Source organism: Urocitellus parryii, chromosome 8 (assembly GCF_045843805.1).
Source record: "Urocitellus parryii isolate mUroPar1 chromosome 8, mUroPar1.hap1, whole genome shotgun sequence".
In the NCBI taxonomy this organism is placed as follows: Eukaryota; Metazoa; Chordata; class Mammalia; order Rodentia; family Sciuridae; genus Urocitellus; species Urocitellus parryii.
In genome coordinates, this window is record NC_135538.1 from 107,752,924 (window position 1) to 107,777,347 (window position 24,424).

Consider the following 24,424-nt stretch of genomic DNA (forward strand, 5'->3'; position numbering starts at 1 on the left):
CGCTGACCATGCCCAGCGGTTGCCGCCGCCTACATCTCGTGTGCCTGTTGTGCATCCTGGGGGCATCAGGTCAGCCTGTCAGAGGTGAGAGAGCCACAGGGTTCCAGTCGCCTCCCTGTCAGGCAGTCCTAGCTTGCGCGTTGACCTCTGCTGGCCAGAGACGGCACTGCAGCCACTCTGACCAGTGGACCTGATGAGACTTGGGTCCTCCCTTTAAAGTGGGATGGGTCTGCTTGCCCGGGCCAGACCTGAGTCCACCCAATTACTAGAACCATGAATCCTCTCCCGAGTTCATATTCCAGTAACCTGAACCCTGACCCGGACTCACCCTTCCAAATCAATCTCTTCCAGCGGATGACTGCAGCTCCCACTGTGACCTGGCCCATGGCTGCTGTGCACCTGATGGCTCTTGCAGGTACCTATCCCCAGCACTGCTCCAAACCCTTTGCTCTCCATTTCCCAGACCTTCACACCCACAATTAGGTCAGGCCTCAAGTCAGAGTGCCCAGGGGCTTAAGACCCTACTGTTCACCCTATCACTTCTTATGACATATAAGGCAGACTGGCCAACTTCCTTCCCACCCCACCATTGCCATTGGCCTCACCTCTCTTGCTTTTTCTAGTTTATCTTTCCCAACTCTGACCCAGAAATTCTGAAACATTGCTCTTCAAGACATCTGGAAGGAGACCTGAAGCTTGAGAGCTTGGAAATTGAGAGCTACAAGGGAAGATTAAAAAGAGAGGTAGCTTAGGAAAGAGGGGCAGTAACTGGGGAGCAGAACTTGTGATGTATGAGGTTCTTTCTAGATGACTTGAAGCAACTGATTCACTGAGGTGGAGGGTGAGTCAAATTCCGTAGCAGGGAGAAAGTGGACATAAGAAATGAGCTGAGGCAGGTTGCTTAATGGACTGGGAATGTTTGAGACTACATCTTTGGGAGGGCTTTAAAAAATAGTCGTTTGCCTTGGAATTCAGTGGGAAGATGGCCCTGATGACCTTTCAAGGTCAGTCTTTGCTTAATTGATTGTAAACACATTAGACATGCCAGGAGTGGTACTGGAGGCATTTATGGAAAGGATCTTATTTCTTCCCCAACACAAGCCTATAAGGTGTATCTTCAATTCTTGATGAGGACACTAAGGTTCAGAAAGGCTAGACAAAGCACAGAACCAGGACTAGAGCACTGGTTTTGGATACTCAGTTTCTGTATGTGTCCCATGATCCTGCACAGACCTATACCTGCCTGAGACAGTTCTCGGTTCCCACAGGGGATGTCATGTGTCCTTCTGGTTTCAAGAAGCTCTGGTTCTGCATCCTCCCAGAACCCTTACCTTGTGCTTCTTCCTTTCAGGTGTGACCCAGGCTGGGAGGGGCTGCATTGTGAACGCTGTGTGAGAATGCCTGGCTGTCAGCATGGTACCTGCCACCAGCCCTGGCAGTGCATCTGCCACAGTGGCTGGGCAGGCAAGTTCTGCGACAAAGGTAGGGGGAGGGAAGCTCTTGGTTGGGGAGTTCTTGTGTCTTAGAACATTCATCAGTCTTTATTCATTAAGCAACTATTGTGTTCTGCTTTTAAATCCTCAAATACGTGGTATTTTATCCTTTTTGATTTTCTACCTACCTGTTGTAAGAATTTGCCCTCAGCATAACCCCATGAGGTTGGAAAGGTTGCTACTAAAAAAGGTACTTATTTTACACACGAGGAAACTAAGGTTCACAGAAAAGCTATAGCTTGCCCAGTCAGTTTGAGACAGACTGCCAGAACAAGAGCCAGGTGCCTCCTGACTCCGACATCAGGGTGGTTTCCCTCAGTACAGCACATCAGCCTACTGTATACACACACAGACTTGGGTCCAAAAGGGCTAGCCGTGTAGGCCTGGGCAGGTCTGATAACCAGATATGAGGGGTGATCAAAAGCCTTCTGTCTCTTCTCCAGATGAGCACATCTGCACCTCCCAGTCCCCCTGCCGGAATGGAGGCCAGTGTGTGTATGATGGGGGTGGCGAGTACCACTGCGTGTGCCTACCAGGATTCCATGGGCATGACTGTGAGCGCAAGGCTGGACCCTGTGAGCAGGCAGGGTGAGTGCTGGGCTTGTGGCAAGGTTACACTAGAATCTGGTGACAGGATGAAAAAGGCAGGACTACAAAGAGCCAGGAGGACTGAGGGTCAGACCCACATGACCACAATAAAACCCCTGGCTCAGGATTTGTTGTTCAACTTTTTTTGTATCTTCTGAGCCATTTCTTCAACAAGCTATAGGAGCTGGAGGTGTAACAGATAATGTATGACAGCTCTGGTTGGAAGGGTGGGTGAGAGGAGAATGAGGGAACAGAAACTGGCATGCAGCTCTTAAAGATATCCCACACAGCAGCCTTATACCTCTTTGTATGGATGATGAAACAGCCCCACAGGGATGGACTTGTCCTTGTTTCAGCTTTAGGATAAGAGCTTGGGGGGATAATAATAGCACATTTATCCTCAGGCCTGCCTTTGGGCCAGACCCTATGCTAAATGCTTGACATCTGATTCTCTCATTTAACCCTCACATTGTGCGGCTAAGTACTATTTTTATTCTCATTTTTAAAATGAGATATTTGAGACCCAGAGAGAGTAGACCAAGGTGACACAGCTAGGAAGGGGGGGCGGTAGTCAGGATGCTGACCAAGGCCATCCTGCAGGTGTTAGAAGTTGATATCAATATCCTTTCCCATCCCCACTGCAGCTCCCCATGTCGGAACGGCGGGCAATGCCAGGACGACCAGGGCTTTGCCCTCAACTTCACATGCCGCTGCTTGGCGGGCTTTGTGGGTGCCCACTGTGAGGTGAATGTAGACGACTGCCTGATGCGGCCTTGTGCTAATGGTGCCACCTGCCTTGATGGCATAAACCGCTTTTCCTGCCTCTGCCCTGAGGGCTTTGCTGGACGCTTCTGCACCATCAACCTGGATGACTGTGCCAGCCGCCCGTGCCAGAGAGGGGCTCGCTGTCGAGACCGGGTCCATGACTTTGACTGCCTGTGCCCCAGTGGTTACGGTGGCAAGACTTGTGAGCTTGTCTTACCTGTCCCAGATCCTGCCACCACGGTGGGCACTCCCCTAGGGCCCACCTCGGCTGTGGTGGTACCTGCTACAGGGCCAGTCCCCCACAGCGTGGGGGCAGGTCTTCTGAGGATCTCTGTGAAGGAGGTGGTGCGGAGACAAGAAGCTGGGCTAGGTGAGTCTAGCTTGGTGGCCCTGGTGGTGTTTGGGGCCCTCACTGCCGCCCTGGTCCTGTCCACTGTATTGTTGACCCTGAGGGCTTGGCGCCGGGGCATCTGTCCCCCAGGACCCTGTTGCTATCCTGCCCCACATTATGCCCCAGCACGGCAGGACCAGGAATGTCAGGTTAGCATGCTGCCAGCAGGGTTCCCCCTGCCACCCGACCTGCCCCTTGAGCCTGGAAAGACCACAGCACTGTGATGGAGGTGGGGGCTTTCTGGCCCCCTTCCTTACCTCCTCCACCCCTCAGCCTGGAGTGGTCCTTTCTTGCTACCCCTCAGTTTGGGTATACATACTGAGGGGAGACTTCAGCCTTGTACCAGAAATATTATTTTTTTAATATACAGAATGTAAGACAGGAATTTTATCAAATAAAAGTATGAAAATGCACGTGGGCTCCTATGCCAGAAAACCCACCTCAAGTCACAGGTGCAAGAGGGCCAGAGCAGAGGCCTGATTCTGGGGAATCCTCAGCACTCTGCCCTCAGGGAGGGACTAACGAGGAACCCAGGTTGCCATTTCTCCTCTGGGGAAGTGAGGGAGGTAGAGCCACAGAGGAGAAGCAGCAAGCCCTTCAGGGTCACCTGGAGGAGAGAACTCTGGAGGGTGCAGTGTGGGGCTCAGGGTCCTCCAAGAGAGGAGGGGCCTCCCTGCTGGCTACTCTGCAGCAGCTGTTGGAACAGTGAGTGGGGCTGGTTACGCAGGGCAGAGGGGGAGTCCAGCTCCATGACCCTCCCTGCTTGTAGCACCAGCACCCGGTCGGAGTTCAGGATTGTGTTGAGCCTGTGTGGGAGAAGGTGGTCAGTGTAGAGAGCAGAGGACAATGCCCTAAAGGAAAAAACTGATGAGCTGTCTGTCCCTATCCCCCAGGACTTCAGAGGTCTGTCCCCACAGGCATTAGTCCCTGGCTCCATGCTGAGGAGGGACTGCAGAGGTCCCTCAAATAATGTGCTACTAAGGGCCCAGAATAGTGTGTGGAAAAAGAGGAGCCAAGATCTATGGGCCCAGATCCTTGGGTTCCTGAAAATACTGAGGGCAGGCTATGGGTCCATGTCACCATGGCCCTTGATTAGTCTTATTCTGGATACTTGCACACCTGTGAGCAATGGTCAGCACTGTTTTGTTGGCAAAGCGTTTGCAGATGGTCTGCTGGAGCAGCTGGTCTGTCTTCTGGTCCACGCTTGCTGTGGCCTCATCAATGCACAGAACCTGAAATGTATGTTGAGGAAAGGGAGGGAGGAAGGGAGGCATAGGGAGCTATAATCCAGTGCACACCTATAGTGGCCGCAGCCAGCTCTGCCTTGCAACTTCTCTCCAACCCCTTCTTCACCCTGACACATCCCCTGTCTCCTTTCTGATCCTCTCACCTTACCTTGGCATCTGTGAGGAGAGCCCTGGCCAGACATAGCAGCTGCCTCTGTCCCAGGGACAAGCTCCGGCCCCCCTCGCCCAGTTCGCCAAGCAGACCACCTGTAAGATGGAGCATTTTCATTGTGGGCCAAACCTCTCCCTGCTCCTTCCCTGCTGCAAGGGTCAGGACCCACACTTACCCATGGAGATGATCACCTCACTCAGATGGCACTGTTCTAGGGCCTGCCACAAGGCCCTGTCCTCATATAGGCCCTGGGGATCCAGGTTTTCCCGAACAGTCCCACTGAACAAAAAGGGCTCCTGGGGGATGATAGCTAGCTGTGACCTGGGGGACAGGACAAGAGATCCAGTCTGGAGATGTGGCCACTTCTGCCGGCAGCACAGGTTTTAACTATGGAGCTTGTTCTTCCAGGAAAGCCTGGGGATGAGACCTGCACACCACCCACTCTGCTTCCCACCCCATCTCCACTAACTGGCCAATCAGTTAGCTATGCACATAGAACTGTGCTGGCATTATGAGTAACACCAAAGAAACCAAAGGCCTGGACTCGGGCCTTAAGCAGCCTACATTTCACCGAGGTACAAAACAATAAGAAAAAACAAGGGCTAAATTGTGTGGCATAGACTCCAGGGACAGCAGTAGCTAAATGGGGAGGGGCCCTTCTGGGTGGAGAGGCCTGGAGTTGGATCTTGAGCCAAAACTCAGAAGACAGAAGAGGCAGGGCCAGGGTCATGTGTACAGCCTTAGCATACAGCTTGCCTACCTTTTCCACATCATGGAACTGAAAGAAAATACTAGGTTAACCTAGGGCCGGGGCTGAGGGATCTGTGGAACAGAGGAGGCCACTTGTGGCATGGATGGTGTCCAGTTATCCCAAGAACTGTCTACTGAGCTGGAGAGTCGAGGGATATCAGGATCCCCTGGGAAGCTCTGATATAGAAGGTAGTGACTAGTGTCTAAAGTGGAGACAAGAAAGATGGAGCTGGAAATGTAGCCTGGGTCAGGGTGAGGAAGACCCCAAGGCTGCTAGCCAACTCTGCACCTGAGGAGGAGCTTGCTGGCTTCACTTGCTCATCTTCTCCACCTTATCCCAATTGACCCTGGCTGTCCTGAGAGTATGGAAACCTTCTGGCTATGCCCTCCTCTAGGTGCCATGACCCTGGCCCTGCCTCTTCTGTCTTCTGAGTTTTGGCTCAAGATCCATCTCCAGGCCTCTCCACCCTCTTCCCTTTTTACCAACCTCCTTCCCCCCAGACCTGAGCTCAGCCAGCTCTAGCTGGCTGGTGTCCACGCCGTCCAGCAGCACTCTCCCCATACTGGGCTCCAGCAGCCGGAACAGCACCAAAAACAGGGAAGACTTGCCAGAGCCCGTTCGGCCTACAATGCCCAACTTCTCTCCAGGTTGCACACGGAAGGTCACCCCATCCAGGGCATTTGGCAGCCCTGGCCGGTACACCAACACCACATCCTGGAACTCCACACTTCCCTGGGTCAGCCAGCTGATGCCCTGCACAAGGGAGGGGGCTCATGAATAGGAGATGGAGGGAAATGGGTGAGATGAAGAGTGACAGTGAGGAGGGGGTTGGAAGGTATACAGAGGGGAGAATAATAAGAAATGGGTGGTCTGAGAAGAAAGATGGGGGAATGGGGAAAGACGGGAGGCTGAATGTAGGGATGAGGGACAAAGTACATGGAGATCATGCAGAGAAGCAAGGGAGCTGAGCAAAAGCAAAGGAGCCTGAGGGAAGGCTGAGGCCTTCAGGAGACCCTGTAGGGATCTGGAGCTCTGGCCTGGGGTGGTGGGGTACCAGCCTACCTGCAGTGGCCGGCTCTGAGGCTCCTGAGGCAGTTCACAGGAGTACTCCTCCAAGCGCTCGACGCTCACTAGCATGGTTTCTGTCTGTGTGAAGCTGCTCACCAGGCCTGAGAGCAGGCCTGTCAGGGACAGGGCATAAGACAGCGACAGGCCCACCAGCCCTGGGGAGAAGAGCACCAGCTGCTGGGGGAGGCCTGGACACTGGGACATGTGTGGGAAGTGGGGGGCAGAACAGGAGAATCCCAGCTGTGGATTATGGGTGGTTAAAGGAAGTTGGTAGAGAAGCAGGCAGATGATAAGACCTAGTCAGAAGCATAGGAGGCTATATGCACAGGAGCAGAGTGGTGTAGAGAAGACATAACGGAACTGGGGATAGAGCTCAGCTGGTAGAGTGCGTGCCTTGTGTGCACAAGGACCTGGGTTCAATCCCCAGCATCAGAGGAAAAAAAAAGAGAGAGAAGCCCTGAGGGGTAACAGGTGAAAGGGGGCAGGATGATATGACTTAGGGATGGGTACAGGGAAGGGATTCAGATCAGAAGACTCATTCTAGTACAGATCCTACACCACCAGAGCAAGTCACTCCTGGAGACAGTTCCCTCAGCTCTCAAGTGGCAGTGATAATGATGAGACCACCTCACAGGGAACCCCAAATGGGAGAGGGATTTGGTGGGGGGGGAATAGTGCAGGGTGCTGGAGTGACTTGCTCCTGGGGTAAGGATGAAGGGTTGGGTGGTACCTGGGTTAGCAAGGCCTTGCTGGTGCTGCACCAGGGCGATGCCTGCAATGGCACTGACCACTGCCGCCCCCATGAGCTGTAGCCGAATGTCCAGCCACTGTGTTGTGGCACAAGAAGAAAACTGGCATCTCTGGTTTAGCTCTAGGAGTTGCTGGTTTTTCTCCTCAAACCTGGGGGAGACCAGGAGGGAAGTGAGGCCACTCCACTGCTATGCTGATCCACCCAGGCTCCTTTACAGTTCACCTTCTTCTGAGCCATTTATACATCATAGGCCTCACTTACGGAGGCAGAGAGGCCCATGTATTCTTTTGAAGGGGACCTGCTCTGCCTCTTTCTGCTGTTTTCCTCCTTTACCTTAGTACCCTCTCTCCCAGAAGGTCTGGATCCCCCTACCCCACATGCCTCTCTTATCAGGGGTCTATTCACTCCTCCCCACAGCACACCTTGCCCCCTGAGCTGTGGTTAGGAAATGCAGCCATCACACACCTGTAGGTGGCCCCAGCTGCCCGGAGCACGGGGAGGCCGGCTAAGGTGTCAGCCAGGTGGGTATACAGTGGAGACAGGGTGAGGCTGCCCAGGCGCCGAAGCTCTCGTGCCGAGGCCCTGTAGTAGTACTGCACACGGTAGTACATGATGCCCAAAGGTGGCAGCAGCAGCAGCAACCAGGGCAGGCCAAAGCCCAGCACGGCCAGGAGGCCCAGCAGGCCAGCTGCATTGGCCAGTAGGATGTTGAGAATGAAGGGCAAGCTGTCATCTGCACAGGCCACATCAGAGGAGAATCGGTTTAGGATCCGGCCATTGGGCGTGGAGTCAAAGAAAGTCACTGGTGCCTGGAAGAGATGGGGTTGGGGAAGAGCAGGGTCTGGAGAAAAAGAGTTGGTAGGCACCCCTGGGAGAGGTGGGGTGTTAAATACAAAAGGAGCCTGGGGACAAAGGAGATACAGGTGGAGTTTGGAGGAAGACCGTCCCAGGGTAGGAAACACTCACTGGAGGTGGAGGCAGGAGGATTGCAAGTCCAAAGCCAGCCTCAGCGATAGCAAGGTGCTAAGCAAAGCAACTCAGTGAGACCCTATCTCTAAGTAAAATTCAAAATAGGGCTGGGGATGTGGTTCAGTAGTCAAGTACCCCTGAGTTCAATCCCCAATTCCTATCCCCCCGAAAAATTTTTAAGAAATAGAATGTGAACTCTAACGCAGTATTATTTACATAAATTAAAAATAGGCACACACATAATATAGGCATTTTGCAAAATAGACACAAAAATATATATATTGAACACAATGGAAATGGTTGTTTATCAGGGAAAGGAGGAGAAGTAGAAATAGGGTATGGAGATACAAGGGGATAAACAAATGAGACAGAAAAGGGGCCTTGCACAAACTAAAAGGTCAACGCTTCGTACTTCAAAACTGAAGTAACCTTGAGCAAGATTCTCTTATTTGCCCCATGTTGCAAATGAGAAACTATAGGTTTAAGTCACTGGATTGGAATCCAGAAGCTACTCTGCTCTGTGGTCTCCCCAAGTCTCAAAGGTTGCCACTGTGCTGTACCCACCTATGAGGGGCTCTTTACTTCTGAGGACTAGGGATGTATGATACTCCCTGAACAGAGCCCATGCACTCCCCCACACCCTCTCATCCCCTTACCATGAGGACTCGATGCAGCAGGCGGTGATGCAGGGTGGCGGCTGCTCGGAGGGTACCTGCTGCGAAAAGCACTGCCCGGAGAAGGGTGCATAGAGAGTTGACACCAGCAATAGTCGCATATACGGTGAGGTAGAAACGGACGTCTGAGGAGCCATTGGGGGCAGCTTTGGGCAATGGGAACACTGGGGTGCTGGGTAATGGGGAGGGGATTATGGTAACCCAAAGTAGGGCCACTCAAGGGGTCCCTCCCCTCCCCAGGCCACTTGTCTCCACCCTCCAGGAGACAAAGCCCCTGAAACATCCAGCCCTCAACCTCGCTTTCTCCCTGGAGGCCACTGAGAGTAACAGGTCTATTCCCAGCCCCAGGTACTCACTAGAGGCTTCCGGGGGAGAAGAGGAGTAGCTGTGCTGAGAAAAGCCTGGGGGACCCTGGGCTGGTGGAGGCCAGCATCTCCTCTGAGCTATTCCTGGCTGCCCTCAGCTGAGAGATCCAGTGGGACAGCCACCAGTCAGCAGCATTGCTTGTGGCTGGATGGGGGTGGGAAGAGGAAGTTGTGAGACTCCTCTTCTTCTGTTCTATTCAAATATCTTCTTCTTCCTCTGACTTTGACTCTGGTTCCTACCCTCTGCAACCCTGGGGCCTCCCCTCCTTGCCACTATTCTGGATCCTCCCTATATGAGCTTCTTTCCCGGACCATCACCCTTCAGCTCTGAGAATAGCATGAATTCAAATTTGCAGAACAGGGCTCCTGTGAGGGGCATATCAGAAGGCCCCCATGGAGTGCAGCGCTCTGACTTTGTCAGAATTGGGGGAGGTGCCTTTTGTCTCAACTGTTGCCTATATTTAGTGAGTCTCTGGGCTTTGTGATGATTAGCACAAGGAGATGGTGGTGACAGGCACCTGGACAATATGGCTGTGGGATGAGGGAGGGGTGGTTAGGGATTCCAGGATTCAGTCTCACCTTGCATTAGGAGAAGAGAGAAGAGGATGGCAAGCGCCAGGCCCTGGCCCACAGCCCTCCAGTATGTGCAGTACACATGCAAGGCCACGGCACCCTCCTTCTTGCTTTCCTCCTGCAGGAGGCGGCCAGATTCGTTCTGCTCCACCTTTAGGCCTTCCTTTGTTTTCTCTGGGTCCTGTACTGACAGGGCCTTGGCTAGGAGAATCAGGGAGATCATGGAGGAATTAAGCTTACAGAATGATAGCTAAAAACTACCATTTTCAAACTATTGGTGTCTCAGAGGAGAAGGCAGGTTTTGAAAAAAAATCTCTACAGTGTGACTGTGAAAAGGAAGCCCCTTCCTCCCACCTCTGGGTCGCACCTGAGTCAGGCTCTTGTCCATTTTCAGCCAAGGCTTTGGGGACAGCTTGTACCAATGGGAGAATCTCAGAGGGAGGCCCTGGAAGGTACAAAGGGAGATTAGAGTACACTGTTAAGTGTCTATACTACACCTTTCTAACTGTGTACAATCCCACCTTTTTTTTTTTTTTTTTTTTCCCCTGCTGTACTGGGAGTTGAACCCAGGGGCACTCTACCTCCCCAACCCCTTTTTAATTTTTTTTTTTTGTGTGTGTGTGTGTGTGTATGTGTGATGCCGTGATTGAACCCAGGGCCTTATGCATGCGAGGCTGGCACTCTACCAACTGAGCTATATCCCCAGCTCCTTTTTAAATTTTGAGATAGGACCTCATAAATAGCCCAGGTTGGCCTCAAACTTGTGATCCTCCTGCCCAAGTCTCCCAAGTTGTTGGGATTACAGGCATTCGACACCGTGCCCATCTCCACTTCTTTCTTTGGTCCTCCCTAACCCATCCTAGTGGAATGCTGCTCTGTGTCCCCCTACACTCTGAGCAGGACTCAGCAAGTCCATCCCTCTGCACCCAGAGTCCAACCAGCAGATGGACAAAGGAGAAGAATCAGTCATGCATGAGCACCCTGATCAGGTTCAGCTCTTTGTTGCAGAGCTTTTCAATTCCTGACACTCAGTTCCTGATATTCCAGTTGAGCCTCATTTCTTCCTGTTACTCTCCCAGTGAACTTCCAGATGGTCATAGCCCTTTGGATATATAATCCTTCCATTTTTTTGTTTGTTTTCTTTACAAAAATGCTGTTCTAAACCCAAATGCTTTCTCCTCTTTTGAAAACATCAGACTGTCTTGAGATTCTAGGTCTCAAAGTTCCTAAGAGCACTCAGTCAGAAAGTCCCTGAGTCCCACATCTGCTGGCATTTCACCAGTACATGCCTCTTCCCTCCTGTTCTGTGAAGGCAGGAGGAGGTGAGATCCGGACTCAGGCCACACATGGAAGGGGCGGACGGCATGGTCTGTACTTGAAAATCCACCTGTCTCTCTTCCTTCATAACACACCTCCCTCACCTGACTGGCTCCTGCCCCACATTACCAGCCCGGACAAGGTGCCCAGCCTCCATAAGCAGCACCAGGTCAGCCCTCTCCAGGTATTCAGTGCGGTGGGTGCACAGCAGCCGTGTAGTGTGACTCAGCACTCCCAGGATGCACTTGTGCAGCAGGTGGTTGGCCACATCCGCATCCACAGCAGCCAGGGGGTCATCAAGAAGATAGAGTGCTTTCTCCTAGAAAGAGGCCAGGTCCAGAGGCTCTTGAAGGCCTGGTCTCACAGCAGCCAGAGAAGACAGTTGACAGCAACTCTGGGGTCTATCCTCAGAGTTGTAGGGAAGGAAGTGAGACCTGAGTGTGGACTTCTCTTAAATCAAACAACACCAGAGACCCAGGGCCAGCCTCTGCCTCAAAGTTGCAAAAGGAGGATGGCATGGCTAACACCTCATGAGCATGGGGTAGGGGAGGAATGTAGGTGTCGATGTCAATGAAAATATTCCTATCCCCTCATTCAGTCAAGCTCCCAAGGCTCTGGATTGCTTCCACCTCCCGGCCCTTGACACCCTGTCCTTGAATTTACCTGGTATACAGCACGAGCAAGAGCAATCCGGGCACGCTGTCCCCCACTGAGAGTCACACCCTTCTCCCCAACTTCTGTCAGGTCTCCTGCAGGCAGGATCTAATGAAACATACACCAGTGGTCAACCAGCTCCTCAAATACCTTCTACCCTGTTTCCTGTCCCTTTGTAGGCTCCTTTGTAGGAAAGAGATGACAAGCATCAAGACACCTAGGGAACTTCAGATTGGATTTATACTTGGGATGAGTCAATCAGTAGTGACAAGCCATATCTCCAACAATATCTAGCATTTAATGAACACCTATTATGTGTTTAACACTTTATAAACATTATCTCATTTGAACCCCACAGGGGAAGGACACAAACCCAGATTCTTAACCACTGCGTCATGCTTACTACCCTACCTTCTAATTTTAATTTTTAATTAATTAATTTTTTAAAGATGAGGGTCCTCACTAAGTTGCCCAATCTGGCTTTGAATTCGTGATCTTCCTGCCTCGGTCTCCTAAGCAGCTGGAATTTTAGGTATGCCATAGTGCTCAACATTATCCTTTTTTTTCCTTTTAATCTTGCCTTTTTAACAGGCAAGGATGATGATGGGTCAATCTGATGTGAAAACTTTCATAGGTTTTCAGAGAAGAAATATACCCTGAGCTTTCTTGTGGCCTCAGGAGTGGTCTGCTAAGCTATGAGGTCTCCATAACCAGAGGAAGCACCTGTGATTCATAGATGTTGAGTCTTTTGACAGAAAGGCTTGTTATTTGTCTCTTTTCCCAGTCCCTAGAATAGCACTCAGGACCCAAGAGACACTGGGAAATTCTTAATGTAGAATCAAATGAAAAAATGAACACAGGATACACCATGGTCAATGTCATGATTCTCCAAAGTCATGCTGTTCTAAACCCGACTGCTTTCTTCTCTTTTCTCCTTTCTCCAGGGAAGTTCCACATTTATCTGGGAAAGTGGTAATGAATCCTGGGGTAGACAAGGCGGTTGGGTGGAGAGGTCATGGGAGAAATCTGGAATCTCTTTCCTGACAAACTTGGTACTCTGGGCTGGGGATGTGGCTCAAGAGGTAGTGCGCTCGCCTGGCATGCATGGGGTGCTGGGTTCAATCCTCAACACCATATAAAAATAAAATAAAGATACTGTGTCCACCTAAAACTAAAAAATAAATATTAAAAAAACAATAATAAACTTGGTACTCTGAACTGGAGGGATGTGGGGGAGGGTGTTGAATTTAAGGGGCTTGGCAGGCTTCCCTAGGTTTCGAAATGAGACCTTGACTCTTCTAAACCTTTTAGTGGAAGTGGGGAAGGCCTCCTGAATTGGAACCAGTAGCCAGACTGGTGCAGAGCAGAGCCTCATAGGGAACCCTTGCCTGGCCCCTTCAGGGATCTGAGGGGAAGGTGCTTTGTTAACACCCACCTACCATCACCCCTGTAGGCCCATGGGGAAGCAGGAACCAAGCAGCTGGACCCTCTGAGAGAACCAGTCTGGGGTGGTTAAATGATGCCTGAGTAGAAACAAACCCTTTCCAAAGAAGCAAATTTCTAGTTTAAGTGTCAGAGACACAGGAGGAAGCAGGCAGCAAGAGTTTCAAGGACAGGTACTCACGCTGAGGTCCTCTTTGAGGGCACAGGCCTCTAGCACCTCCCCGTACAGCTGGGTGTCAAGAGTCTTCCCGAAGAGGATGTTGTCTCTGATGGTGGCAAACTGGATCCAAGGTTCCTGGGTGGCCAGGCCAAAGCCCTTGGATAGCCCCCACACTGCCACCTGCCCATGCAGCCTACAGAGAGTCAGGTCAGCAACATGGGGACTAGCTCCCCACTGGGTCTCACCCTGCCCAGCCTCTGCCTCCCAGAAACTTCCTCAGACAGCTGCCTTCTACACAAGGTTACCCTTAGTGTTACATGACTGAGTTGATGCCCTCTGAGGTTGAGGGGTCCTAATGAGGCTGTCGGCCCATTCTGGCCTGGGAAGAAAGAAACTGCTCTTGCTATAGGCAAGCAGCTACCACGTCTATGTGCTCTGGAGCTCAGAAAAGAGTGGGGCACCACACTGTACTCATTCCCACCTGAGAACCACATTATCTGAAAGAACAGGTGACATTGGATAGTTTTTCTATCTTTTTATGGCACTATGATGTATGAATGATGACACAGTTGAATTCTTGACAATTCAAACGCCTTCCCTTTTCCAGACTAAAACCTCTTTCAGGAAAGAGGTCATATCTTGTCCTTTTGGTACCCCTGGCCCCCCAAAAGATGTCTGATACTCAGCAGGGAGGGGCTCAGTAGGTATTTACTAAAGGAGAGCAGAGGACAGCAGACATGGGAGGTCTATTACCTGTGCAATTCCCCAGCAATGGCAGCCAGCAACGAGGTCTTTCCACAGCCTACCTTCCCCACGATGCCCACCAGCATACCCTGCAAAGAAATCAATCACAGTCAGTACCTGCTGTTTGCAGAGGGAGGACAGAGGGGTAGTGGTAGTGGTCTCCCTCTTGAGGCTCTAGGCTGTTAATTCTCCCACTTTTTTGAGGCTTCTCTCTAGGTCCTAGGTAGTGTGCAGGGAAAAGAATTTTCCACTTCACAGGAGAAGGGCCTGCCTCCCTGTCTTATCTAGAGAAGCAGGTTTACATGCTCCACTCAGAGTTATTCTGTTCCACAGGCTGAGTGAAGGTCCTCTGAGGGGGAAAGCAGTTTGCCAGAGAGAATGAGAGGAAACTATCTTAAGAATTGCAGGGTAGGGGCTGGGGATATGGCTCAAGCGGTAGCACGCTCACCTGGCATGCGTGCGGCCCGGGTTCAATCCTCAGCACCACATACAAACAAAGATGTTGTGTCCGCCAAAAACTAAAAATAAATAAATAAATATTAAAAAAAAAAAAAAAAAGAATTCCAGGGTATACTCCAAGGCAGGCATCCCAGAATGGGTAAGGGAAAGACTCGAGAGGCTTTGGATCCAGGCTTTGGATCCATGCTGGGCTGCTAAACCTTTCACCAGATTTCCAAAAACCATGGGCAAAAGGTGTCCTTTTCTGTGATTTGAGTTTATATTTTGTTCTCTCTTCATTTCTTAATTGTAACATACATTCAAAAAGCTATCTTCCTGCTCAAAAAAAAAAAGAAAAGAAAAGAAAAAGAAAAAGATCCTTTAGAAATGGGCCAGAGTCTTAGAAGCTCCTTTTTATATTTTTGGTACTGGGGATTGAAACCAGGGGTGCTTATCAAGAGCCACATCCCCAGCCCTTTTTATTTCTTATTTTGATTTTATTTATTTATTTATTTATTTTAAAAAGAGAGAGAGGTAGAGAGAGAGAGAATTTTTAATATTTATTTTTTAGTTTTCGGTGGACACAACATCTTTGTTGGTATGTGCTGCTGAGGATCGAACCCAGGGCCGCACGCATGCCAGGCGAGCGCGTTACCGCTTGAGCCACATCCCCAGCCCTATTTCTTATTTTGAGACAATGTCTCGCTAAGTTCCTTAGGGCTTTGGTTGCTGAGGTTGGTTTTGAACTTGGGATCTTCCTGCTTTGGCCTCCTGAGCTGCTGAGATTACAGGGGTATGCCCCTATGCCCTGCTTCAGAAGCTCCACTTGTCTGTGATGCCCTATAATGCCAGCCAGAGTTGACTCATCTGCAAATGAGCACTAGACTCATCTGTGACCTTTCCTGGGATTGTGGGATCAGGTCCCAGAGACAGCTTCTCCCTCTTGCTGGATGCAGCCTGTAAATGGGAGGGCTCTCTGCAGTCATACCTCTTGCCCAATGGAGAGTGGGTCCACAGAGAGAATAAGGCAAACACACACAGCAGCAGACAGAAGAGAGAAAACTCTGCAAGTTGAGGCCTGGTCCTGAACTGTTTCTAAGATCTGGTTGCATTCCTGCCTTTGGATTCTACAATTCATCTCTATATCCTTATTACAAATTCTTGTTTGCTTAAGCTAGCTCCAGTAGGTTTCTATGACTTACATATTAAAAAAAAAAAAAGTCTTAACACAGTAGTAAAATTCCTTTGAAAAATTCCAGCCTTGTCTTGCCTGAACTAAGAGGGGAAAACAAAACATACAACCCAAGCCAGAAATGTGAGCCAAATGTGGTATAGGCAATTCAGCCATCACTGGAGAACTCTGGGTTGAGCTATGAGGCAAGGGGTTGGACAGAGGTCAGGAGAAAGTGAAAAACTCAGGACTGGGATGAACAGGAGCCACCTTTCTACCAGAAATTTTCCTGTTGTAAGCTCTTAACTTTGACTATGTAGAATGCCCAAATCATAAGGCTTAACTACTTTTCACTAGACTCAGTAGAGGCTCATCTATCCCCTTTGTAAAATCTTTCATTGAAGGGGTTGCTGGGCCTTTCCCCCAGGTCCCCAGCCTGGGGAGATGCTGAATAAATCGTGGGGTCCATTCTGAACTCTGCAGCCAGTGAGGGACAAAGGGAAGCAAAAGTACCCATTGGTCTGGACTGGGAAGATGTGAGCTGCCTAAAGACCACGGAGAGGTATAATTACTCTGGAAAACTGTGTGTGGGGAAGTGAAATCCAGAGATGAGGTGTTGCTCTGTACAGTGGCACATGCCTAAATTCTCAGGGACTCAGGAGGCAGAGGCAGGAGGATAAGAAGTTTAAGGCCAGCCTCAGCAACTTAGTGAGAATCCTGTCTCAAAATAAAAAATAAGAAGGGCTGCAGATATAGCTCAGTGGTAGAGCATCCTGGGTCCAATCTTTAGTACTGCTAGAATAAAAACAAAAGCAAAATAGATGAGGTGTCATCCCTTAGGCTGGAACCTGATCATCAAACCCCTCCACTCCTTTCCTCAACCATTAGAGCTGAAAGGACATCCAGCTATGATTGGCTCAGCCCTTGTTTATTTGTCACCGAGTCCCCATGTCCCTCATAATCTGGGGACTCTCCCAGGATACTTGTCCAACAAACCTTTTTCACTTCAAGGTGACTAATGAAGGTCTCCTGGCTAGTTCCAGCTGGGTCCCAGGAAAACAAGGCTTCATGCAACTCTAACACTGTAGATGGCTCTGTAGGGGGATCTGAAAAGACAAGAAACCACTTATCTTAGGATCCTAGTCTACCATCAACCTGCCTGGATGGGAAGGGTATATAGGGGGCATGTCATTTGCCCTCATCTACCTGCCAAAAGTAATTCAATCTCAGTCTGGCTCCGCTCTACCCACCCCCCCACAGCATCTATGTACAGTGCCCAGGTGGTTACATCCTGCTGCTTCCCAATACCTGAGCTGTAGTATGCCTGGGGATTGTGATTTGGAAGGTCAAGGAAACGCTGGATCCGCACCAAGGACACTTTGGCCTCCAGGAGGCCATTGATGACCCAAGGGAAGTTGTTGAGGGGAAAAATGAGCATGCGCACCAATGCCAGGGCTGTGAACACCTGAATGGGGTGAAAGTGGAGAAGGTATCACCCAAAGCCTGGGAACTACCTGAGAGCCTGCTTTTCTGAAGGCCCTGTGGACAGGTCTATAGAAGAAAGAACAGAGTAGGAGAGCTAAGGGGTTGACTGGGGAGTCCTTGGGTTATAAACTCCTCTAGGGATACAGGTTGCATTTTTGTTGGTGTTTTTTTTTCTTTTTTCTCGGGGGGGGGGGGGGGAGTGGTGCAGGGGATGGAACCCAGGACCTCATACACTCTTAAGCACATGGTCCATCACTGAGCTCCACCCTAGCCCTCCAGGCTGTATCTTTACAGATGCCCAGGCCCAGCTCACTCGAGACCTCAGAATTTCTAACTGGTAATAACACCTGGCCCTGACCAGATCCAACACTGGATTATGGATTTTTTTTTCCCCAAGGTCATTAGGCTGAGGATAAAGGGATCTAACTGTAAGCCTGGATCTGACAGGAAGTTGCAGTAGAAGGAAGAGTAGAGGAAGAAAAGGAGTTCCTCCACAGAGGGAAGGCTTATATCTCCAAGGTCTCAAAAACAAAACAAAACAAAACAAAACAAAATCACAGTGTCCCCTTGGCTGGGAAGGGATGAGGCAACCAGGGATCTTCCTTCTTTCTTTCAGAGCCAGAACTGAGGGCCTGAACAACATCTCCACTCTACCGCAGTCTCCTCACCACTGCCTTCCCCTGTGCCTTCCTAGAGCTATCCTCTCCCTTCTCAGCCCTCACCTTGGTAGCAGTGAGCTGGTGCCCCATAAGGACATAGGTAATGAAGATGATGATAGCGATGACAACCGGCAAGGCGGCCCACAGGTATACACAGGCTGCGTCCAGGTATTTGATGACTCGGAGTCTTCCCAACTCTTGAGCCCGGTAGGCCTCAACTCGGGCCCCCAGTGCCTTCTCCCACCCAAAGAACTTGATGACTCGAATGCCACTTAGCAATTCTGTCACAAGCTAGAGACAGGGGATAAGAGAGCAGTGTGAAGTGAAGACACTGCTCATGTGTCTGCTCCTCTGTTTGGATGCTGGGTGGGGTCAACAGATGGCTGAGTGATCCTGGCAGCTCCTCACCTTAACCCGTGCATCCTTATGCTGTAGCATCTCCTGGTTGCTGGCCATGATGCAGGTAGCAATCACTTTGTTGACAGGTACCAGCAGCAGGGCCAAGACCAGACCACCCACAAAGGCCAGGCCCACCTGGTTGTACAGCAGATAGAGAGTGATGGCCAGCTGCAGGGGCAGGCCCCAGGCCTCATGGAAGCTGCTGGCAAAGTTTAGCAGCCGCTCAGAGTCAGTGCCTAGTAGGTTGAGGGCCTCCCCAGCAGGAGGACGACTGGGCCCCAGCTGTAAAGTCTTGCGGTATAGGATGTTCAGCACAGCCCCCCGTGCCTGCAGTGTCACCTTGCGCACCTCATACCCATATTGATTCTGTAGCACAGCACCCAGTACCGCCCCACTAGCTAGCCCAAGGGCATAGAGCAAGCCATGGCTTAGTGGCTCTTGCCCTTCCTCCAGGAAGCCCACCAGCAGGGAGAGCAACAGAGGCCCTGAGAATCCCACCATGGTTCCCACCAGCTTGAGCAGTCCAAGTGCCAGGTAACGCCGCCCAAAGGCTCCATACAGGGCCCTCCACAGCCGGGCACCCTCTTGCCAGTGTGCCTGAAAGGCCCGGGCCAGGTAGGCTGGATGCAGCCTGCGAGGGAGATGGCAAGTGTCTTGGGGCTGCCGGAGCTCTCCCTGGGCCCCACGGGCCAGCAAGGGTGCCAGCCAGGCATAGGAAAAGCGTGACAGCCAACTCTCCCCATCTTCAGACACCTCGGGTTCCTGATCCTCAGAAGATAGGAAGGGCTCTTGAGTCCAGGGTTCTTGTGGTCCCTTCGGGGCTGCCCAGCCCAGTCCATAGGCCAAGATTGCTGCCAGCTGCAAAATGAGAAGACAGAGGCGGGCCAGGGGACCTGGGAGAAATGGGGGCAGCAATGTGCCCTTCTGGCAATGCCAGAGCAAGGTTAGCACTAGGGCTGGAGCTGGCAGGAAGGCTGCCAGAGCTAAGGTCAAGGGCCCCCGGGTGAGGCCATGAGGGGAATGAGCTAATGTCCACAGAGCCAGGCTGTGGCTGAGCCAGGCCATAGCTGCCACACACCCTGCCAGAACCTCCAGCCCTATGGGCCCCGGGCCTGCTCCTGGTGGCAAAGCAACTGGAAGGAGATCAAACAGTGGGAAGATGGAGAGTAGGAAAGAAGTTGCAATTCGGAGGTACCATCCAGGATTGCAGGGTAAGTTGTAGTTTGGATTCCTGGGAACAAAGGGGAAGAGAGAAAAGAAGGCATGTCATGGCTCAGGGCCCAGACATGCCCCTCATCTACAGGGAATAAACTCCCTCTCTTGCCTTGCACATAGTATCCTTACATCCCCCTCTGACTTCACCTTGGAACCCAGGGCCTTGTCTCCCAGGAAGCCTTCCCAAATTGATCCATACCATTTCAGAATTCATTCTTCCACCACAGGTATTAACAATTTTGAGTTTTGGATGTACTTACCATGAAGGCTATAATTAGAAAAAAAATGCAAACTTCCACACAAATAACAGTACCAGATACAATATTTATTTTTATAAGTGTCAACCTGCTAGGCATGGTAGCACATGCCTGTAATCCCAGTGGCTCAGGAGGCTGAAGCAGGAGGATCTCAAAGCCAGCCTCAGCAATGGTGAGGCACTAAGCAACTCAGTGAGACCCTGTCCCTATTTTATTTGTTTATTTTTATGTGGTGCTGAGGATCGAACCCAGTGCCTCACACATGCCAGGCAAGTGCTCTGCCGCTGAGCTACAGCCCCAGCCCAAGACCCTGTCTCTAAATACAAAAAAGGGCTGGGGATGTAGCTCAGTGGTCAAGTGCCCCTGAGTTCAATCCCCAGTACCCTACCCCCAAAAAAAGTATAAACCTAAGATTATCCTTAAACTCACCTAAAACATTATGAGATAAATACAAAATTTTCTTACAAACAGCGTCTATATTCTAATAGAAGAGCCTAAATTTTATAAAGCCTCAGAATATTATATTATTTGTCTTTCTACTAATGGTAAAAAGGGGTGTGAATTCATTTGTGATTCATTTAGCTGAAGAAAAATGGCTTTTCAGTTTTGTCTCTATCTTCTGGGCATAGAACATTTTTTTAATTTGAATAATCAAAGAGTCCACATTAATAATCAATAAAGAGCCGGGCATGTCAGTGCACACCTATAATCCCAGTGGTTCAGGAGGCTGCAAAATGAGAAGACAGAGTAGGGCCAGGGGCCCTGGGAGAAATGGGAGGATCACAAGTTCAGCAACGTAGGCACTTAGCAACTCAGCAAGACCCTGCTCTAAATAATATATAAAAAAAGGACTGGGAATGTGGCTCAGGGGTTAGGCACTCCTGTGTTCAATCTCAGTACCAAAAAAAAAAAAAAAAAAAAAGAATCAATAAAGGAAAACAAACCTGCAGACATAATATCAGAATGCCTTGAAGGTCATATAAAAAGAGGACTAAGTATGCCATGCCCTTTGTTAGCAGAGCTAGATTACTGAAAATGTTTAGCTGGAAACTAAAATACTTTGGGTTTTCTTAAATGTCCCCCAAATGAAGTTAGATGGAGGGGTTTTAGATTGGAATCAAAATCAGCCTCTAAAGTATGGGGGCAGAAAAAGAATGCAGAGCCCAAGATCATTTTAACCAGTCGCCATCCTTGGGCAGGTCTCTTTCCCTCCCTATCTCACTTTCCTCTTAGGTACAAAGAGCAATGAGGAGCAACACCCAAAGCTCTCCCATCTCCTTTCCTGAGATTCCAGATCTCTCTAATCCTTATCAGCAAAGCACAGATAGGTGAGTGACAGCCACAATCTCAATTGAGTACAAGATGGTTTTTCTACCTTCTCATTAGACTGTGAGTTCCCAAAGGACCATGCCAATTTTTGTTTGCTTGTTTTTGGTACTGGGAATTGAACCCAGGGGTGCCTAGCCACTGAGCCACATCCCCAGCCCTTTTTGTGTTTTATTTTGAGACAGGGTCTCGATAAGTTGCTGAGACTGGCTTTGAACTTGTGATTCTCCTGCATAAGCCTTCTGAGCCACTGGGATTACAGGAGTGTGCCACCAGGCCCCCAATTTTTTGTTTTGAGATGAGAACTCAATGTGTTGCACAGGATGGTTTTGAACTCCTGGGCTCAAGTAATCCTGTCCAAGTAATTGGGATTTACAAGCAGGCACCACTGTGCCAGGCCAAGACTGTGCCAATTTTTAATAGTGCCTTCTCTGAACAAGCAGTGGAAGCCTGTGCTGAATAATCTGCTCTAGCTTTTTGTCTTGTTTCATGTAAGAGACAAATCAGAATTCTTCCCCAACCAAGCAGGTCTGCTGCTTTTCCTACCAAGGCAGGGATTCATCAGTTTCCTAATACCTCTTGGATAGAGACACTTTTCTCTCTATCAGAGTAGGAACTCCCAAAGGCTGAGATCAGACTGTACTCCTGCTTTTTCAGCAGCCAGAGAGAGACTACCTTTGGCTGTCTGTAGTGATCCAAGAACAAAACACAAAATCAAAGTGAGTCTAGCACCCACACCTTTCAGTTCTAAACCTGGGAAGCCTTAAGGTCTCCTCTGCAGCTGAGTCTAAATATGCTCTTCTTAGCCTAGTAATACTGAGGTTGCATGGATGGAAGTAGTAGAAACTTAAACACAAGTCATTCTTCTTGGGCTGAGAATGTAGCTCAGTGGTAGAGTTCCTGCCTAGCATGTATGAAGCCCTAGTTTGATTCCCAGGATTGCAATTAAGAAACACACACACACACACACACACACACACACACGTCATCTTTCTTAGAACACTGTTCACCTAATTCATGTCAGTTGTATTTGGGTATCTTAAAATCTACAACAGGAATTTCCCCCATGCATTGGGCCTTTAATATATACTAAGTACTGCACTATACGTTTAAATGCATTATTTAATTTAACCCTCTCGACAATGCTGAGACTAAGAGAAGGTAGGTAATTTGCCCAAGAATAGCCATACTGCTAAGTGGTAACACTTGAGCTTTTACTTCTGTCTTACTCCAGAGATCTCGCAATTCTGGTGACACTGAGGGGAGATGTGGGTTGCGGGTTAAGTCTGTACGCACACACTGGACAGAAATCTTGCAGCCCTCTCTACTCACCGCGGGGTGCCCAGATGACAGGCACTGAGCACCGCGAGAAGCGTGTGGGGAAGGACGCTGAGCACCAGCTGGGTGAAGCAGTGGCCCGTGGTGTTCCCCTCCCACAGCGGGAGTGGCCGCGCAGTGCTGGTGCCGCACAGCTGAGCCAGGACCCGCTCCACGGACATTTCACCAGAGCGGAATGCTGAGCTAAAAACCAGGAAAGAGAGCTCGTCCAAGGGCACGTCCCAACCGAGTTTCCCCGCCCTGTCCCCGCCCCTCGATCCTGACCCTCCCCTCACTCCCGCCCCAGGCCAAACCCCGCCCACTCTCGCGGTACCTCAGAGGATGAAAAAGAAATTTCACTTCCCAGAGTTGGATGATTTCTGGTCAGGTTCGCTACTCAGCCCAACTCTTCCCACTCCAGTGACTGTCTTCTCCCAGTGATCCGGAACCTCAAACCTAAAGAAGTTGCTTTCCGCCGGATTCTGATACCTCAAGTACAGGTGGATGGAAAAGAACGTGTGGCTGATCAGGCTTCTCGGGCAGGCTCGGCGGGCGCCCCCTAGAGTTGGGAAGACTTACCAGATCGTGTTATCTCCCCCTTGGCAGGGCTTCTGCGCGCGCTTGCGCACTGCTTTCCTCTTGGTGCAGTTTCTGTACACGTGTTCCGCTGCCATCGTACAGTTGTAAGGGCCTTGCGTGTGGGCTGGTCTGTTACCTAGCGCAGGTTCATTTTATACTGTCTCACTTGGAATATTCGCTCCCATCCACCCACTGCTTACTAGATGGCACAAGCATTTCACTTAAATGCTTCTAACTTACAGAGCTGAGGGTCCAAACGTGCCTGCTACAGTAAGAGGTAACGCTGCTCTAAAACGTTTACAAACGTTTTTTTTTTTTCATATATAAGACTATGGCCGCGCAGGTTGGTGCACACCTGTAATCCCAGCGGCTGAAGAGGCTGAGGCAGGAAGATTACAAGTTAATAAGCAAACCTCAGCAACTTAGCGAGGCTCCAAGCAACTTAAGAAGACCCAGTGAGGGGGAAAAAAAATTTAAAGGGGCTAGGTTAAGTGGCTCAGTGGTTAAGCGTCCCTGGATTGAATTCCTGGTACAAAAAAAAAAAAAAAAAAAGGACTCATACGAAGGCAGTGTTGAGAGAGTTGTCTAATGGAGTGCTTAGGGCAAGTGCTTACAGCAAGTGCCTTGCCTAGAGTAGTACTCCAAAAAATAGTTTAGAATACAAGCTTTAGAGTTGGGTAGATGGACTTGGGTTCAAATCCTGACCACAACAATTTTTAGCAGTGTGATGCTAAGCAAGTTATTTCTGCATCATTGTTTTATTTTCCAGGTATGTATATTGGTAGCTGTTTCACACAAGTGTGTGCAGCACCTGAAGAAAAGTAGCCCTGTAACAGGGGTCCACTCCATGCTTTGAACCTACGCTTGCTGATCTGCCCCTGCAGCTTTTTGTTTGTTTGTTTGTCTTGTTTTTTAGTTATACGTGGGCAGAATACTTTTATTTTTTATGGGTTGCTGAGGATTGAACCCAGCGCCCGCGTGTGCTAGGCAAGCGCTCTACCGCTGAACCACAACTCTCCCCCCACACCACAACTTATTTTAAAACTGACACGTTTTTTCACCTCTCTCTCTTCCCCTCCCTAACCATGGGGGAAGCAAGATTAACCTTTTTCCCCTTCTAGGCCAAGTTATCTGTCCTTGAGCTCACACACCACAGGAATGAAGGAATCCAAAAACTGGCACCAGAAGATCTAAGAAACAGCTAACTAGTAAAGTGTGACTCTAGATAGTGCACAGCTTTTGAATCACCTTTTTAAAAATCCTGTTTTCTGACCCTTAGAATCACAGACTCTGGGACAGAAATACTCTGTGTTTCTCCTTTGTAGCAAAATAAAACTTTATTCCTTTTCCTCATTACTGGATTGGCATTAGGGACAAGGACCCAGTGTTTGGTAGCAGCTCAACGAATAACAACTGTGATTACTACATTCAATCTCAACTAGAAGCCTGGTATTTCTCAATGTCAGGATTAATG

The 24,424-nt window shown here is 49.9% G+C and overlaps 2 protein-coding genes across 5 annotated transcripts; one reads left to right on the forward strand and one right to left on the reverse strand.

The window, feature by feature from the left end:
- Window positions 1-8: 8 nt before the first annotated feature.
- Window positions 9-3,461, forward strand: Dlk2 (delta like non-canonical Notch ligand 2). 3 transcript variants are annotated; one of them, XM_077802119.1, is made up of 5 exons: window positions 9-84; window positions 352-415; window positions 1,352-1,482; window positions 1,937-2,081; window positions 2,726-3,461. In XM_077802119.1, exons 1-5 carry the CDS (start codon window positions 9-11, stop codon window positions 3,459-3,461), a joined length of 1,152 nt encoding a protein of 383 aa, XP_077658245.1. The 3 variants fall into 3 exon arrangements, with proteins under 3 accessions (XP_077658245.1, XP_077658246.1, XP_026239416.1); XM_077802120.1 differs by having other exon boundaries at window positions 1,352-1,464; XM_026383631.2 differs by having other exon boundaries at window positions 1,352-1,464; window positions 2,030-2,081.
- Window positions 3,462-3,622: 161 nt separating this feature from the next.
- Abcc10 (ATP binding cassette subfamily C member 10) lies at window positions 3,623-23,023 on the reverse strand. Of its 2 annotated transcripts, none has more exons than XM_026383626.2 (23): window positions 22,951-23,023; window positions 22,706-22,860; window positions 22,387-22,575; window positions 18,266-19,487; window positions 17,921-18,148; window positions 17,022-17,178; window positions 16,710-16,819; window positions 14,114-14,193; window positions 13,382-13,553; window positions 11,767-11,865; window positions 11,233-11,422; window positions 10,154-10,231; window positions 9,793-9,987; window positions 9,205-9,358; window positions 8,831-9,020; window positions 7,671-8,014; window positions 7,185-7,354; window positions 6,449-6,609; window positions 5,889-6,139; window positions 4,811-4,956; window positions 4,633-4,730; window positions 4,357-4,469; window positions 3,623-4,043 (listed from the first exon to the last, which is right to left on the reverse strand). In XM_026383626.2, exons 3-23 carry the CDS (start codon window positions 22,551-22,553, stop codon window positions 3,881-3,883), a joined length of 4,488 nt encoding a protein of 1,495 aa, XP_026239411.2. In that variant the 5' UTR covers window positions 22,554-22,575; window positions 22,706-22,860; window positions 22,951-23,023; the 3' UTR covers window positions 3,623-3,880. The 2 variants fall into 2 exon arrangements, with proteins under 2 accessions (XP_026239411.2, XP_026239413.2); XM_026383628.2 differs by having other exon boundaries at window positions 3,959-4,043; window positions 4,628-4,730.
- Window positions 23,024-24,424: the final 1,401 nt, after the last annotated feature.

Coding starts and splice junctions, on each gene's coding strand:
- Dlk2 (XM_077802119.1), top strand. CDS start 9: ATGCCCAGCGGTTGCCGCCGCCTACATCTCGTGTGCCTGTTGTGCATC. Junction 85..351: donor ATCAGGTCAGCCTGTCAGAG/GTGAGAGAGCCA, acceptor AATCTCTTCCAG/CGGATGACTGCAGCTCCCAC. Junction 2,082..2,725: donor GGACCCTGTGAGCAGGCAGG/GTGAGTGCTGGG, acceptor TCCCCACTGCAG/CTCCCCATGTCGGAACGGCG.
- Abcc10 (XM_026383626.2), bottom strand. CDS start 22,553: ATGTCCGTGGAGCGGGTCCTGGCTCAGCTGTGCGGCACCAGCACTGCG. Junction 11,866..13,381: donor CCCTCAAAGAGGACCTCAGC/GTGAGTACCTGT, acceptor ATGTTTCATTAG/ATCCTGCCTGCAGGAGACCT. Junction 6,610..7,184: donor GCAAGGCCTTGCTAACCCAG/GTACCACCCAAC, acceptor TCTTCTCCCCAG/GGCTGGTGGGCCTGTCGCTG.